We start from the raw sequence: 16,619 nt of genomic DNA on the forward strand, positions 1-16,619 counted from the left end.
CCGAGTTAAGTAAGGAACTAATAAGAGTATTTAGCTGTCCTTGATGAATTTAAGCTACTTGTTACACATGAAGTACATCCTTGGGTTCTGAAAGGATGGGCAGATGTGACTGCTGGTTGTCAGTGATATTTGAAAACAGGAGAGGTAACACAAGATTGATGAAGGGAAAATGCTGTCTCAATTTCTTCCTTTTTATAACCATTTATTATCTTGCCGTGCCTCTCATACCTCCTCTTTCCCCAATGAACAATTTATAAAAGAAAAAAGAAAACTCTCCTAACAAATGTGCATAGTCAGTCATTATGAGTGGCTACCAGGTGGCACTGTGGGTTAGAACTCCTGACTTCAGAGTCAGAAAAACTCAGTCTAAATATATGACCTTAGGTACTCACCAGCTGTGTGCCCTTGGGTAAATCACTTAATGTCTATCTCCCTCACTTTTCTCAACAGCAAAATAAGGAGAATAATAGCACCTACCTCCCAAGGTTGTTGTGAGCATAAAATGAGATATATGTAAAGCATTTTGCAAACCTTAAAGCACTATATAAATATTAGTTATTATTAGTGAAACGAATTTCCACATTGGCCAAAAATGTCTCCTCCTGCATTTTAAATCCATCACCTCTCTGGCAGTAAGTAGGTATCATGTTTCATCTTTAGTCCTCTGAAATCTTGGTTTATCATCACTTTGATCAGATTTCTGAAGTATTTCAAAGCTTTTTTTGAAAATTTTTTTTTAGATGATGTCATGGTATAAACTGTCCTAGCTCTGCTCATTTCACTCTGAATCAGTTCACAGAGATCTTTCCAGTTTCCTCTGAAACTATCCATTTCATCACTTTTTTTTTTCGGCCAGGCAACGAGGTTAAGTGACTTGCCCAGGGTCTCACAGCTAGTACGTGTTATGTGTCTGAGGCCGGATTTGAACTCAGGTCCTCCTGAATCCAGGGCTGGTGCTCTATCCACTATGCCACCTAGCTGCCCCCATTTCATCACTTTTTACGGTACAAGTCATGGCACCACATTCTTGATGTCAGGGTCCTCTTTGAAGATGAAGGACAAACAACAATGATGCAATAATACTCCATTAAGGATGGCTGGGTGGCAAAGCATGAGGCATGGAGTCACGAGTAGACCTGAGTTCAAATCCAGCCTCAAACATTTACTAGTTGTATGACCTTGGACAAATCATTTAACCTTGTTTGCCTCAGTTTCCTCATCTGTAAAAATGAGCTGGAGAAGGAAATGGCAAACCACTCCAGTATCTTTGCCAAGAAAACCCCAAATGGGATCACAAAGAGTTGGATTGAACAATACTCCATTATATTCAGACATTATAATTTATTTAGCATTCTCTAATAGAGGCATACCCCTTTAATTTCCAGTTATTTTGCTACTATGAACAGAATTGCTACAAATATTTTGTATCTATGATTTATTTCCCTCTTTCTTTTGGGGGTATAGATCTAGTAGTGTTATCATCGTGTCAAAAGGGTTTAGTAACTTTTGGGACATAGTTCCAAATTGCTTTCCAAAATGACTTGCCTGAATACACAGCTCCACCAACAGTTCTGTAGTGTGCCCATTTTCCCATAGCTCCTCCACCATTTGTCATTTTCCTGTTTTCCCATCTTTGCCAATCTGATCCGTGTGAGACGAAAACTCAATGGCTTTAATGTGATTTCTCTAATTATTAGTGGTTTGAAGCATTTTTTTGATATGGTTGTAATGGTTGAATTTCATCCTTTGAAAACTGCCTATCCATATCCCTCGACCACTTATTTAATGAGGAATGGTCTTTTAAATTTGAATCAGTTCTTTATATATTTTAGATATAAAACCTTTATTAGAGAAACTTGTTGAAAAGATTTTTCCTCCACTTACCTGTTTCCTTTCTAATTGTAACTGCATTAGTTTTGTTTGTGCAAAACCCTTTTAATTTTATGCAATCATAAATGCCCATCTTAGTTTTTGTGACCCTCTGCCTCTTGTGATTATAAATTCTTCCCCTATTCAAAGACCAGAAATTTCTTCCTTGTTCCTCTAATTGGCTTGCTTAAGTCACTCTTTATGTCAAAGTCACATGCCCATTTACAGAGCTTAAAGGTTTGTAAAAAACGCTTTACAAATATCACATTTTAAAATCCACATAATGCTCCTGGGAGGTAGGTGCTATTATTATCTCTATTTTACATATGAGGAAACAGAGACGGAGAGAGATTTAAGTGACTTGCCCAGGGTCACACAGCTAAGACTCGGGTCTCCCTGACTCCAGGTTCAGCGCTGTATCCACTGCGCCACCTAGCAGCCTGCAGAGAATGATTTCATGCATCTTTAGCAGTATTGCTGGTTGGTTTCAATTAATTTTTTAATTTATTCTTTAGGCCGGGTTTTCCAAATAAATCATCACATCTGCAAGAAGAGAACATTTTCTTTTCTCTTTGCCGATGCTAATTTATTCAGTTACTCTCCTAGCACAGTAGTTAGTAGTAGGCAACCCCCCCTCCAGCCTCTATGGTGACAGGCGGGTCCTGGGATGTGGGGGGAGAGCAGAGGGAGAGATCACCAATAAGAGTTCTAGGTCTAGCATCTAGAACTAAAGGGCCCCAGGCGGCAGCCCAGATGGACGAGCTCTTTTCTCCTGGATAAGCAGTTGCCCCCTTGGGCTCGGCCCCTCCACAAGCCCGCCTTCCCCCAGGAGGTGGGGGGCGGGGCGGGGGCAGTTATCGTTACCCCAAAGCCCCGAATACAAGGCGACTAAACCCCCTCGGCCACACTTCGGCTTCTGTCAGCAAATTGCCGTCTCCCAGAAAAACAAGGTCAGGAGGGCGGGCTCCACGTCCTTGGACCGCTCCTCCCGCCCGGGGTCTAGAGCTAGGACAGAGCGTAAGAACGGGGTGGGGAACCGAGAGAGTAAGGGAGAAACTGACGGTCGCGCGCCTCGGCCTCAGCTCCAGTGCGCATGTGTCGTGCGTCGCCGGTCCCCTACGGAAGCCGAAAAAGACGGGACACCGCGGAGGCCGGCAGATGCGGGCAAGATGGCGTCGACGGCTGCGAACGGGGCCAGTGGGAGCAGCGGGATGGAGGTGGACGCCGCAGGTAATGGGGTCCGCCTCTGTACATCCCTCACCCCACGGCTGCCGAGAGGAGATGCTCCGCTCCCTGGGGAGCCGCTCCCCCGATATATAGAGAAAATAAAACCATTGCGCCCCCCTAAGTGGCGGGAGGCGGGGGCTGGGGGAGAGAGTGGGGTAGACTCGGGCCCCTCCCTCATTGGGCGTGTGTGTGTCTGTATGTGTCTGTGTCTGCCCCCAGTGCTCCCCAGCGTGATGGCCTCCGGCGTGACCGGCAGCGTGTCCGTGGCCCTGCATCCCCTCGTCATCCTCAACATCTCCGACCACTGGATCCGCATGCGCTCTCAGGAGGGGCGGCCTGTGCAGGGTGCGTGCGTGCGCCTCCCCTCCGCCACGGGGCCACCTTTCCCCCGGGGGCCTCTTTCACCACCCCTGGGAGCCGCTCCCTGCCCCTCCCCCCCATCTGCTAAATGCCCCATCCTCGTCACCTTCCCTCCGTTTCTGGCCACAGTCGGGCATCCCTTAGAGGCCAGCCTAGAAGTCTGGGTTTCTACTTCCTGGTCTGTTGTAATCTGTGAGTCCCAGCCTTCATTTCAACTCAATGGGCTTCAGTTTCCTTATCTGTAAAATTAGGGTTTGGGTCTAGTAGATCTCTAAAGGTCCCATCCAGCTACGAATCTGAGAGCTCTGTGAACCCCAGGTCCTCTTAAAGTGATTAATGATGATCTAGATTCTTCCTCTTGTCTGGTCTTCCTTTCCTAGTGATTGGAGCATTGATTGGGAAACAGGAGGGACGAAATATTGAGGTGATGAATTCATTTGAGCTTCTGTCCCACACAGTGGAGGAGAAGATCATCATTGACAAAGAATATTACTACACCAAAGAGGAGCAGTGTGAGAGGGAAGGGGCTGCCAGGGTTGGGAAGGGTTAGATGGGGTGTGGCGGGGGGAGGTGGGTGTAAAAATGATCAGTTTTATGTAGGAATCCAGGAGTAGTTGGGATGGCATGATGGGAAACAGAATATGCCAGGAAGGCCCAGATAAGGATGGGTGGAGTGAGAAAAAGATTCTTTATTCCACCCTTTCTCTTTGCCTTTTCCAGTTAAGCAGGTATTCAAGGAATTGGAGTTTCTAGGTTGGTATACCACCGGGGGTCCACCGGATCCCTCTGACATCCATGTCCACAAGCAGGTAAGAGCCCTTAGACAACTATACATGAGTTGGGCAGGGAAGGATGTGGGGCAGAGTCAGCATGGTAGATAGAGCCCTGGATAATGAGTTGAAAGACCAGAGTTCATTTGCAGGGCCTTAGGCTCATTTGTAAAATGAGAGGATTAGACTAAATTATCTCTTAGGTGGCTTCCAGCTTTAATGTTATATGATTCTGTGGATGGGGGGGGGATACGGAAGGATTTCTAAGAAACAGGGTAATGCAATAGGAATAGCAGTGGAATAGAAATCTAGAAGCCTGGTTTATATATAGCCACTGTCTAGCAAATGTACATAAAATGTTTTGCAAAGCTTTTGTTATTCACTAGATTTTGACTTTTGGGCCCCAACTCTGAACCTGTTTTCTCATCTGTTAAATTGAGGGGATTAGAATAGGTGACCTCAGATTCCTTCTAACTCTTTAATATTCTGTGACTCTATTGGTGTAGTTACTTCCCTTCCCTCCCCAGGTGTGTGAGATCATTGAGAGCCCTCTGTTCCTGAAGCTAAATCCCATGACCAAGCACACTGATGTGAGTGTTCCAGAACCTAGGTTGGGCCTGTCAGTTGAGTACATCTGTTCCTCAATGTCAGCCCTGTTTCCTCCTTTATCTGACCCATTGTCTCTCACAACAGCTGCCGGTTAGTGTTTTTGAGTCAGTCATCGATATCATCAATGGAGAGGTAATTACTTGCCCAAGGCCTTTTTGCTATGGCTCATCCCCTTCTCTCTGCCTGTGCTTTGCCTTTAGTATCTGCTTGTGATCTTCAGCATTCCCACCTCTTTGATAACTTGTTCTCCAGGCAACAATGCTATTTGCTGAACTGACCTACACACTAGCCACAGAGGAGGCTGAGCGGATTGGTGTGGATCATGTGGCTCGAATGACAGCTACAGGTAGTGGAGAGAACTCTACTGGTAAGTGGAGAAACATAAGAGTTCTTTCCACTGTCTGGAGCCTGAGAGGTGGGAACTTAAGATTTCTGATCCTTTCCTTACAATACAGTGGCAGAGCATCTAATAGCCCAGCACAGTGCCATCAAGATGCTGCACAGTCGGGTCAAGCTTATCTTAGAATATGTCAAGGCTTCTGAAGCAGGTAGGACAAATGTGTCCCTTAACTGTTTCTTAAGGACTTCACTAAACCAGAATAGAACCTTGGGAAACAGCACTTTTCCAATAAAGCCTATCAGGGAACAGCTGGAAATAGTAGATAAATGTGTCATATTTTTCATTCTCTTATCTCCTCAGGGGAGGTTCCTTTTAATCATGAAATCCTACGTGAAGCCTATGCTCTGTGTCATTGCCTCCCTGTGCTCAGCACAGATAAGTTCAAGACAGACTTTTATGATGTGAGTCTAACCTGTGGGGCTGGGAAATGGATTCACTAGTAATATATGCAAGGGAATGTCATTCAGCCTTTACGGGGGGGGGGGGGGGGGGGGTTGTAACTATAGGTTTGTTATCTGACTCTTGACCTATAGGTTTTTGCAGGCTTTGGGAACAGTGGTGGTTGGAAGGTAACCCAGGCTTTGTCTCTCCCCTCCCTTCCAGCAATGTAATGATGTTGGGCTTATGGCCTACCTTGGCACCATCACCAAAACATGCAACACAATGAACCAGTTTGTAAATAAGTTCAACGTCCTGTATGATCGCCAGGGCATCGGCAGACGAATGCGAGGACTTTTCTTCTAGAAGGGGGCAACCCTTCCCTCACAATAAGTGAGGGCAAAGGGCAGAGATCTGCTTCATTGAGGAAAACAGTTGCCCCAAAGGCAGGAAAGTGGCTTTTTTCCCCTTTAGAGAAGCCCTCAAGCCTGCATAGCTTCCCTCTACCCAAATTGTTAATAAATGGGGAATAGTTCCCCCTCCTGTGATTCTGTCCTCTCTGTTAAAAGGAGTTAGTGTTTAAGAGTCCCTGTATGTAAGCTCTGAAGCCAGCTATACCACTAGAAGATCTGAAGAAAGATGGTTTTCTTTGATAGATTTGAACGAAAATCCTAGGGAACTAACCATAACTGGTTGGTTTGTTCCCTACTCCACCCCTAAAGAAAATTCTAGTTTTTTGCAGTTGGAGTTCTATAAACATTTTATTAGCAATGAGAATATGTAACAAACACACACTGTAGCAGTTTTAAATTTCTTCTGGCCTAGGCAGAGGACTTCTTCCCTGTACTCAAGCATTAAGCATTAGAAAACGAGAAGGTTAGGAGCTCTGCTCAAGTGATCCCCAAGGTCAAACAAATGTGATCCGTGTTCGGGCAGCATTAACCTGCCATACATTGAGTTCCTCATATTCATCCAGTGCAGCCTGGAACTGGGCAGGTGTGAAGCCTCTAGACACACAGCGCTGTTCAGCCTCTGAAAAACGGATGCTTTGGCTACCTGGGCCCACAGGGACCAGCTCCCGCACTGTGGCAAAGATCACATCTTCTGGTCGCTGGGTTCTAAGCAAATGGGGAGACAAGTGTCAAAGGACTATGGTTTGAATACCTACTAAATAACAATGAAGGTTCCCTTCTCCCCCAGTTAATTCACCTTGTTCCTTGCCCCTTGTCCCCTAGTAGTGAGTCTTTAGACATCTCCATTAGTCTTATGGCCTCATTCACATCTTCCTTTTCTACAGTGTCTACCATGCGCAGTCGAGCCTAGGGAAGGGCAGGGGGGAGGGGGGAAGGAAAGAGAAACACTTGTTGAGCAACTCACTACCTACCTCATAGGAGAGATAAGCTATTACACAAGTATTGTGTGTATGTGAAAAAGAGCTAGGGATACCCCCCATTCAACCCCTCTCCCCTCCCCCAAGGATTTGCAGTGTTTTGCCAGCACTGTCAGACCGAGACAAGTGCAATGCCCAGGGCAGTGTTCAGCAATTGCCCAAGTCTCCGCCTCTCAACACTGGCCAGTCCAGGTGTCCTGTAAGGGAGAAGAGACCTACCCCAACATCCATCCCAACAGATGGGGAGCTTTGTTTAGTCAAGAGTCATAAACTAGATCAATCATCAACAACAAAGGCCTGAGTTACAAAGGAGCCAGCCTTAGCCTAGAGCAGTAAGGGAGAGGAAAGAAAAAATGGATTGGAAGTTTGGATCCTAGGAATTCAAGGGGTATAGTGTCCCAGGGGCTCGGGAAGTGCTAGCTCAGCAGTAGGTCAGGTTATCACACTACCTGCACGAACAGCACTTTGGAGCCCCTCAAGACTGATGAGGCCTAGGATCTGGGGTACAGTGACCCTAGGGCAGGGGTTCTTAAATTGAAGCCCATGAACTTAAAAAATTCTTTTAAACTGTATTTCAACATTTTTTTAAAAATCACCTGTACTTTATTTAAGAAGCCCTGCCCCTAGAGAACAATGGGAAGAGAGAAAAGAACAGTCTGTATTATACACGTTGTGAGGATAACTCAGACTGGCCAGGAAGAGTATCAGGTCCCTACCAAGGACAGTAGCCCTGGCAGAGCCTGTGGTAGGGTAGGGAACAGAAAATGAATAGTCCCACAGGAATTAAGGATTCAAATAAGAGATATGGGCTATGTACCAAAGCAGTAGAAAGCCGAAGAATAGCTAGCAAAGTCCGAGCAGAAGTGTAGGTGGCATCCTTACTGGCCCAAGCTTCACGCCTCATCTCCACATAGGCAGCTGTGATATAGTCAGCCAAAGACTCAGGCACTGCAGGCTGTTTCTCTCTACACATAGCAATGTAGCGCCTGTGAAAGGTTAGTAGAAAGGTGGGAAAGGATGACGATTACCTGCTACATGTTCAACACATTAGATGTACCTCAATTTTTGAAAATCCTAAAACTTACACAAACTAGGGTAATACATGGAGACTTATTTGTGAAAATCCTGTTGAATCAACTTTATATAAGAGGGCTATTTGGTGTACAAAAGAGAACCAGGTCCTTACCCAGGTTAAGTCTAGTCCCAGAGACACGTGTGAAATATATAACATAATGATACAGTGTAATTTACACACACACACACACACCTCTCCACCTACAGTAGAGCAAAGTTAGTGAAGTCAAAAGCCAGAGAAGGAACCAACATTTTTATGGAATACTATTTTTCCAATTTAATTTTCCCCAATGTCTTCTCACTCTAAGAGCACAGAGGAGAAAAGGGATCAAGGGACCTGAAGCAGGGTTAGAGATTCAGACATAGGAATAAGACAAACCCACCGTTTCCCAAACTTCTAAGATACTAGAGCAAAGAAAGAGGCCTACAACAGTAATAGTAGACATTTATAGAGTAGAGCTTTAAAGTTTATAACAACTTTACATATGTATAAAGTATTTATGCATTCATTCATTATCCTCATTTGTTGGTTGGGGAAACTGAGGCTCAGGTTAAGTAGATTAGCTCATGATCATATAGCTATTTCAGTGGTGGACTGAACCCAAGTCTTCCTGATTCTAACTTACTTACTATCCACTACATCATGTGGCTTCTCTTCAGAGCCTTTCTAAGGATATACACGTACATTTGTTGTGGTTGTACAGTTATTTCAATTGTATCTGACCCTTCGTGACCCTATTTGGGGTTTTCTTGGCAAAGATACTGGAATGGTTTGCCATTTCCTTCTCCAGCTCATTTTACAGATGAAGCCAGATCTGAACTCAGGAACATGAGTCTTCCTGATTCCAGGCCCATTACACTGTCCACTGAGCCACCTAGCTGCCCATATGTACACACGAAGAAACTGGGAAATTTAAGCTGTACTAGAATGTCCTGACACATGTTAGTAGAAAAGCCTTCTTACCTCATAAGTTTCATGTCCAGTGGCTCAAACTGTGTGGGAGGTTGCCGACTATGTTGGTGCACATAGGTGATATGTTGGGCCAACCTTAAAGAAAAGAGAAGGTGTCAGTAACATCCCTGGATGCACACTCATCCTCAAAACAATTTCCCACAAAAATGAAATCAGGAATGATTCTCCCAAAGGAAAAATGTCCCTGAAATGTTTCAACCTTGTCTCTGGGCAGGGCTGGAAGGGTAACCTAGTGTGTTTCTCTGAGGATAAGGGTTCACTGCTGGAAGCAGGAGAATAAGGTAGGTAGGAGCTTCTCCAAGGCTAAAGTATATGTAAGAGAGGCTGATGAGTCAAGTATATCCAAAGAAGAGGTGAGGAGGAATGGAGTCTCTGGTAGTCTCACCGCAGGTCACTGTCACGATCAGGACGATCTTGGATGAGCCAGAGCAGGTCAAATCGGGACAAGAGAGCAGCAGGAAGCTGTATGTTCTGTTCCAAGCTGCGACGAGGGTTATATCGTCCATAAGCAGGGTTAGCAGCAGCCAAAATGGAGCATCGAGCATTAAGTGTGGTAAGGATGCCTGCTTTTGCTATAGAAATAGTTTGCTGCTCCATCACTTCATGGATCGCTGTGCGGTCAGCCTCTGCCATCTTGTCAAACTCATCAATACAGCACACACCCTGGTCAGCTAGTACCAGGGCACCTCCCTCCAAAGTCAGCTCCCCGCTCACTGCATCCCGAAGCACTGCGGCAGTAAGTCCCACACCTGATGACCCTCGGCCTGTTGTGTACTGGCCTGGATGTTAGGGACAGAGAAACAAACAAAAATAGATTACAAAAGAAAGAAAAAAACAAAACAAAACCCAGAGACAAATGGAGAAAGACAAAAACGTAGATGGTAGAAAGTTAGGCAAAAAGATTGGGGACACACTGGTGAGATAGAGGCTAAAAGGAGAGAAATGTCATAAGTAACACTCTTCAGGCTAGCAAACTAGCTTCCATATATGACATTGCATGCCCGGTTTCCAAGTCTTCTTACAGGTGACTACCCATGTCTGGAATGAACTCCCTCTTTACCCCCCCCTCCAGCTAGGTAGGACAGTACCAGTCCTGGAGTCAGAAGGACCTGAGTTCAAATGGGCCTCAAACACTTACTAGGTGTGTGACCCTAGGCAAGTCACTTAACTAATAACTAATTACTCCCCATGCTAAAAAAGAAAAAAAGAAAAAAAATTCCTAGTTTCAGCTCTTGCCCCTCCTACATGGGCCTTTCCTGAAAATTCCCAGCAGCTAGTACCTCCCCCACCCCAATTCTTATATTTATTTAGTAAGTACACATTCTTTCCAAAGAACTGCCCTTTGGACAAAGACAGCTTAATTTTTCTCTTTGTATCCTCAGCATCTACCAAAATGGCTGACATATCTTTGATAAATGCCTGTTGCTTAACTTGACCATCCCAGTCAAATCTCTATCTTCTCCCTTCCCTACACCTGGAACAATTTTATCTGCCATCTGCCACCATTATTTTGAAGAAACTGAAGACTCAAGCATATCAAATCCACTACCATTTTCCCTCCAATTACCCCTTTCATCTACTCAAAACCTACTCTAGTTATGATTTCTCAGTCCACATTGCTGATTCACCAGAAAGCAGTAGATGCAACATTCAGGCCTAATTATTCTTTCTATCTTTAGCAACTGAGTTTAAAGATACTCACTTCGGGGGGCCAGACGATCAATATAAGACAGAAGCTGAGACTTAGCCACACCAGGATCCCCCATCAAGCAGATATTAATGTTTCCTATTTTGGGGAAAAAGTGGGGTAGAAAAGATAACAAAAACAGCCATCCTCCTGATTGGAAATCATCCAATGAGCTATCTTTGTCATAGGTAAAAGGTCCCCCTATGGTCTACTATCCCTGTGTTTTCAATGACCTATACCTTCTGAATTCTCCCTGTGCCCCTAACATTAACCCTCATTTCCTAGATCATCATAACCCAAAAGGCTGCCAATTTCTATCTTCCAATTTACCCATAAGCCTCCCTAACCCCCTTGAGTAGTTTTTGTTTTATTGTTTAACACGGCTATTTCCCAGTATCACATCATTCAATACAACCCTCTCAGAACAAAGTATATGTAAACAAAACAGATTGATCAAGTCTGACAGCATCCACCCTTGACCCTTCAGTCCACCTGTGACTTCTGCCCTTTTCCTCCTTTCATAGACTAACCTCTGATCTTCATGCCCCGAGGGGACTGATCCACCCCACCAACCAAAAGGAGAAGCAGAGCCTTCTTTACATCTTCATGGCCATATATCTCAGGAGCAATTGAGGATGCCAGTTTTTCATAGAAATCTTCTTCTAAAGGAGGAAAGTGAGGTCCTAAGATAACACTGAAGAGCTGCATATTTTCTGACTCTCCCAATCTCACTTCCCACTTCATTTCCTCACTAGTTGTCTTCACCTGCAATCTGTCTCAGCTCCTCTTTGCTCAGCTCCCCAATACCAGCTTCATCATCTTCGCTCTTATTCATCTTCACAATGCGATGGGCTTCCAAATAAGTTTCTGACAGCAGGCCCTGAGACAGGAAGAAAATAAAACCATGGTATTAAGTACAGTAGAACTACACTGCCTTTGTAATTTGGAGGGAAATAGGGAAGATGGACTGGTTTTGCTCTTTTCATCATCTAACCTGCACCACCTGTCGGAATCCAGTACGCAGCATTGGCAGGAATATACCAGTGATACTGACGTGGTCGCCTGGCTGGGCCAGCCGTGTGTTCTCTCCTTCTACCAACACTGTGATACTTCGTGGGATATTTCCCACAGGCACCTGGTCACTCTGAAGAAAGAAGGGAAAAGACATTCAAACTAAGGGAATATCTAAGATGCTCTTCTCCCCCTTTCCCACTTACTATTCCCTTTACCTCCTAACTCAAGCAAACGCAACCAGAAACAGTTCTCCCTTCAGAACGGGGAAGGCTCTGACTTCTCTCATAGTGCAGTCTTATCCCTTCCTTCTGGTCCTCAAGAAAAAAAATTCCTTTTATTCCTTTCCCTCTATAAGTGAGTGCAGGATCAGGGAAGATGCCCTACCCTATTCTGTCCTGTCTTGCCTTGGCCTATTATTGTTCACCTATCACTAAAACTTACATGTTCTTGCATTTTTAACTCTTGGAACTTAATGAATTTGGAGCCACGAGTCTGTAAGTAGAGCCGTCCTCCTGAGCGGTTGGTCTGACATTCCTGGCTTGGGCACATGATTAGTGGCATGAAAACAGGTGACCGAATCTGGTATAGGGGAAGGAGAAGCACAGAAACAAGTTTAGAAGGAAAAACATGAAAGCATATCTTTAACCCACCTTAGCATACTTCATAAATCTACTAGGAGAGAAATTAATTATCCTGGGCCCTTTAGAGGATAATGGGAAACAGACACCAAAAAGATATAAAAGAAACAAAAGATGAACAGAGCTAATACGACTGAGGGGATGACAGACTGCTTCCTGACATATGACAGAACTAAAAACCACTTGAACTCTAAAGAGGGCATGGCAGACAGGGAATTACAGATGGATCAGCAGACATGGACATGCTCTACAAGTCATAATGACCAAATCTGAACTGGCCAAAAAAAAAAAAGTAAGAATTGTTTATTTTACAATCTCTTTCTGCTCCTCTCCCCCAACACATACCGGCTGATAGGTCTCAGCTCCACACTGGTCACAGGTATATGTAGCCACTACCATCCTAGGTTTAACTTCAGAGACACGAGTCACAATCCCACGCACAGTAACCAACTTTCCTATTGAGTCAGCTCGTACTTCTCTTATCACCCGTGGTTTGCTGCTACTTGGGCCCCGAAAGTATAGTTCACTGAGGAGGAGCAAGAGGTAGGAGGGTCAGCATCAGGACCTCGGAGGAAGGACTCTCCTATTCCCTTCCCACAGGGACTACTCACAATCTGCACATGAGCTCAGAGGGATACTGATTCTGAGGGCTACGGGTGGCTGCAGGGTCCTGGCTTCGTTGCTCCATCATTAGCCGGTGCTCAATATACACATCCAAGACATCCTTGTTCACTACCTGAAAAAGGAAGATAAAAAGTCAAAATGCTAAACTCTTATGTAACTGCTTAGAAGGCATCAGTGTCTAAGTAGAAGCTCTCAGTAAATGGAACATCTCTTCTGCCCACAGCCTTCCTTGCCTCCTTCTCTTTGTACTGTGGAAGCAGCTCCTGCACCGCCTCAGTAAAGAGCTGACTATACCGCTTCGTGTTCTCAGAAATGGAATCCACTAGCTCAGGGTCCTCTTCTGCAACATCATCCAGGTCCACATACAGAGCTACTTGCTCCCTGTGAGCTAGACGTACCTGCAGATGCAGGAAATAGACACCAGTTATTGGTCAGTCACCTTCCATAAACCCTTATTCAATTTAGAGAGTCCAAAAGATAAGAATTTGTCAAGTAAAACTGGGCAATCACAGAATTAAAGGCCAAACCAATAGTCAAACTACTTACATAGTAACATCTCAAAGAAGTGGTCATCCAACCTTCAACCTGGAAGATCTCTGGTGATGTCTACCTTCAGCCTGCTCCACTTTGGGCTAATCTAATTTTTAGGAAATCTTTCCTTAGACTAAGCTTAAATCCTACCTCTTGGAAACTTATACCCACTGCTCCTAATTCTGACCTCTTAAGGCCAAACAAAACAAACTTAGTTTTGACATGATGGTTCTTCAAGTATCTTCAGATACCTGAAGCCAGTTATCTTAGGATCACAGATTTAGAACTGAAAGGAACCTTAATGGTCATTTAGTCCAATTTTTGTATTTTACAGGAGGAAAACTGAGGTTCAGAGTTAGGTGACTTGCCTGTGGTCACATTATCTAGTATCAGTGATCAGTGGCAGAATATGAACTCAGGTTTTCTTGACTTCATGTGTAGTACCCTGTTTTTTTTTTTGGGGGGGGGGGAAGGCAAGCTGGACTTGCCCAGAGTCATACAACTGGTGTCAAGTGTCTGAGGGCAGACTTGAATTCAGGTCCTTCTGACTCCAGGGCCGGTGCTCTGTGCCACCTAGCTGTCCCTATGTAGTACCCTATTCACTATACCCTGCTGCTATGTCCCCCCTAAAGCATTTTCCCATAGGCTAACCATCTCAAATTCTTTTAATAAATGTCTATGACATGATCTCTGCATCATCCTCATCATCTTTCTCTAGTCTTAAGTTTTTGACCTTCCTAAAACTGAACAGAATACTTTAGATGGCCTGAGTAGGACATGAACAGTAAGATTAGCAATTTGTTCTGGATATTTAGCTTCTCTTAATAATTGTACTAAACTTTCCAGTTTTCATTATCACTAAAAAAAAAAGTGCTACTCTTCCCAACAAAATGATACCATCTGCTACGCACGGGCAATTAACCTCATAAGCTTCCTTTCTAAACAACATCTATATTTCAGTTTTCACTTTCAGTTGCCAATAGACGGGGTGATGCCATGTTGCACTAATGACTCATGTTGAACTTTCAGATCACTAAAACCTCCTATACCTCCATCTTTTTTATTTGAATTGTCTATCCACACTGCCCTTTTCTGACCTTAAAAGTGTAGTTTTTCAAAGTAATCTTCATTTTCACCTGTCTTCCCACTCTGCACTCATGTGATTTACTCTAGTGGCTCCCTACCTTGCATAATCAGTTCATCATCCCAACAGAGTCCAAACTCTGGAGAACTACCATGACCCATGGCCCCCGAGTAAGTCAAGCTTTTGTAGTCCAGTTACTTCTAGGAAAGCATAGAGAATGAACTCTCAAGTCTCATCCCTGATCTGTGTACCTGTCCTGGTTTTTCCTTTAATCACCCATCCGTGAACTCACCAGTTGGTCCCCATACTTGAATTGTTTCTTGCCAAACTCATCATCCTGGTAAAATTCTTGTAGAAACTTCTTAGCTTTCTCTGTTAGCAAAAAGACAGAATATTACTTTTTTCTTCTTAGTCCTCCCTATGGAACCCCTTGATATTAGTATTCATCTACTCTGTATCAAAACAAACTGACTGGAAGAAGTCATCACAGATCTGATTCTCAAAGGAATGAAATAAGATTACCAGGTAGTATCCCTTTGCTTCTGTTAAATGTAGAATGGCCCCAAAATATTTCATGTTGGGGTCACTATCGTTTATGCCAAGGGTACCTACCACTGAAACTCATCTAACCAGACTGGACTTTTCTTCACTTTTTGTCTCAGTCATATTCTCCTTACTCTATTTCTTCCCTACCGACAAGTTTCTAAATCCCCAAGATACCACATGTCTCCCAGCACTCAGCTTCCCACTCCTAAAAAAACTTTTATTCCTCTTCCTCCGATCCTCCTTTTCAAAGCTAAAAGGTTAGCCCATTACTCCAGCCTTACCTTTTTCACTAAGTCCCTAGGGTTCCAACAGTTTCCATTCTTTTGTAAACAAAGAAGCACATGGCGCCAATCACAACCACACCCCCCTCTACTAACCCTCTGATCACTCAGCCCAGAGAAGTGCCCGAGATCCCAGACAGACCGTACACTACGCTGTGTCCTCAACAACTTCCTGTCCATGAGTTCTTCAGGATGCTGCCTCAACCTAGCGCCCTCCCTCAACTTATCCGGACTTCATCAGAGCTCGCCCCGCGGAAGGAGATTATTTACATAGTACCACTTTCGAACAGAAGCACCGCACTTCCGCCTGCAAACGTCACTTCCGCCTAGACGCCCAGGTCCATAGCTAACACTAGGGGCTCGGCGTGTCCCAGGTTCTGATCTCAAGAAAGGACTCGGTGACTACGGGGTCGCATGATGGAATGGGTGGCTGCTCCGGGACCAGAGCCTCTCACTATGCCATCCGCAGAGGGGACAGGGATATTTTCCGCTCCTGCCCTGCCCTCCATACCCTTTCTCTAGCGTCCCAGGCCTCGCTGTCATTCCCTCTCCTCCCGCTCCCATCTCCAAAGTCCGGCCACCTCCCTTCTCCTTTGAGTTTGCCCTGCCCCTCCCGAGTGCCCCCAGAATCTCCCCCTCCAGCCCTTCAGTACTCCTGCTTGCCCCCCCAGTCCCTAAAGTCTCTCTTCTCGTCCCGTTCAGTTAATCCCACTCCCCTGAATCCCCTTCCCCGCCTCTTAGCCCAGCTCCCAGCCCACTTTTCTCAACCTCTAGCGTCCTAGATTCCCACCGTGGGCTCTTGCTGCGCCCCCTTTGACCCCTCACCTTTTTCGGCCGCGTAGTCCTTAGGAGCCATAGCTGCCGGCCGGACGGGCAGGGGGTAGTGGTGCCCTGAACAGAGCTAGCAGACCTTTGGCGGAAGGCAGTTGGTGGGATCTTGAAAGAGGAAAGAGGGGAGAAGAACCGGCGCGCAACAAACTCGGGGGAGCAACCGAAATTGGCGCGAAACGTCCCTGTCCACGTGACCGACGCTCCTCATTGGAGCCAATAGCGAAAGGAGTGTTTGCCGCCGCCGCCGAAGTTCCCGCCCCCGAGGGTGCGGCTCGACCTGAGACCCCGCCCCAAGCGGGAACTGCGAGCGTCGCCCTCTCCCTCTCCTTCCTC

The 16,619-nt window shown here is 45.3% G+C and overlaps 2 protein-coding genes across 2 annotated transcripts; one reads left to right on the forward strand and one right to left on the reverse strand.

Moving 5' to 3' along the window:
* The first annotated feature begins 2,990 nt into the window (after window positions 1–2,990).
* On the forward strand, window positions 2,991–6,161 carry COPS6 (COP9 signalosome subunit 6). The gene is made up of 10 exons (XM_020979196.2): window positions 2,991–3,099; window positions 3,316–3,441; window positions 3,837–3,968; window positions 4,177–4,265; window positions 4,754–4,816; window positions 4,920–4,967; window positions 5,088–5,202; window positions 5,291–5,383; window positions 5,536–5,636; window positions 5,839–6,161. Exons 1-10 carry the CDS (start codon window positions 3,039–3,041, stop codon window positions 5,977–5,979), a joined length of 969 nt encoding a protein of 322 aa, XP_020834855.1. The 5' UTR covers window positions 2,991–3,038; the 3' UTR covers window positions 5,980–6,161.
* A 194-nt stretch (window positions 6,162–6,355) lies between these two features.
* On the reverse strand, window positions 6,356–16,440 carry MCM7 (minichromosome maintenance complex component 7). The gene is made up of 15 exons (XM_020979183.2): window positions 16,281–16,440; window positions 14,921–15,000; window positions 13,247–13,411; window positions 13,001–13,125; window positions 12,735–12,915; window positions 12,193–12,330; window positions 11,732–11,881; window positions 11,503–11,617; window positions 11,268–11,399; window positions 10,753–10,836; window positions 9,436–9,829; window positions 9,042–9,125; window positions 7,821–7,989; window positions 6,823–6,932; window positions 6,356–6,731 (listed from the first exon to the last, which is right to left on the reverse strand). Exons 1-15 carry the CDS (start codon window positions 16,309–16,311, stop codon window positions 6,521–6,523), a joined length of 2,169 nt encoding a protein of 722 aa, XP_020834842.1. The 5' UTR covers window positions 16,312–16,440; the 3' UTR covers window positions 6,356–6,520.
* Between the last annotated feature and the right edge of the window lie 179 nt (window positions 16,441–16,619).

The sequence above is a fragment of the Phascolarctos cinereus genome, unplaced genomic scaffold (genome assembly GCF_003287225.1).
Source record: "Phascolarctos cinereus isolate Bilbo 61053 unplaced genomic scaffold, phaCin_HiC Scaffold_5;HRSCAF=322, whole genome shotgun sequence".
In the NCBI taxonomy this organism is placed as follows: domain Eukaryota; kingdom Metazoa; phylum Chordata; class Mammalia; order Diprotodontia; family Phascolarctidae; genus Phascolarctos; species Phascolarctos cinereus.

What these genes read in the sequence shown, in the direction of transcription:
- COPS6 (XM_020979196.2), top strand. Translation starts at nt 3,039, where the DNA reads ATGGCGTCGACGGCTGCGAACGGGGCCAGTGGGAGCAGCGGGATGGAG. An exon ending in GGAGGGGCGGCCTGTGCAGG is followed by an intron (nt 3,442 to 3,836) that starts GTGCGTGCGTGC and finishes TTCCTTTCCTAG; the next exon opens with TGATTGGAGCATTGATTGGG. An exon ending in TAGTGGAGAGAACTCTACTG is followed by an intron (nt 5,203 to 5,290) that starts GTAAGTGGAGAA and finishes CTTACAATACAG; the next exon opens with TGGCAGAGCATCTAATAGCC.
- MCM7 (XM_020979183.2), bottom strand. Translation starts at nt 16,311, where the DNA reads ATGGCTCCTAAGGACTACGCGGCCGAAAAAG. An exon ending in CACAGTACAAAGAGAAGGAG is followed by an intron (nt 13,126 to 13,246) that starts GCAAGGAAGGCT and finishes TTCCTTTTTCAG; the next exon opens with GTAGTGAACAAGGATGTCTT. An exon ending in TCTGAGCTCATGTGCAGATT is followed by an intron (nt 12,916 to 13,000) that starts GTGAGTAGTCCC and finishes GCTCCTCCTCAG; the next exon opens with TGAACTATACTTTCGGGGCC.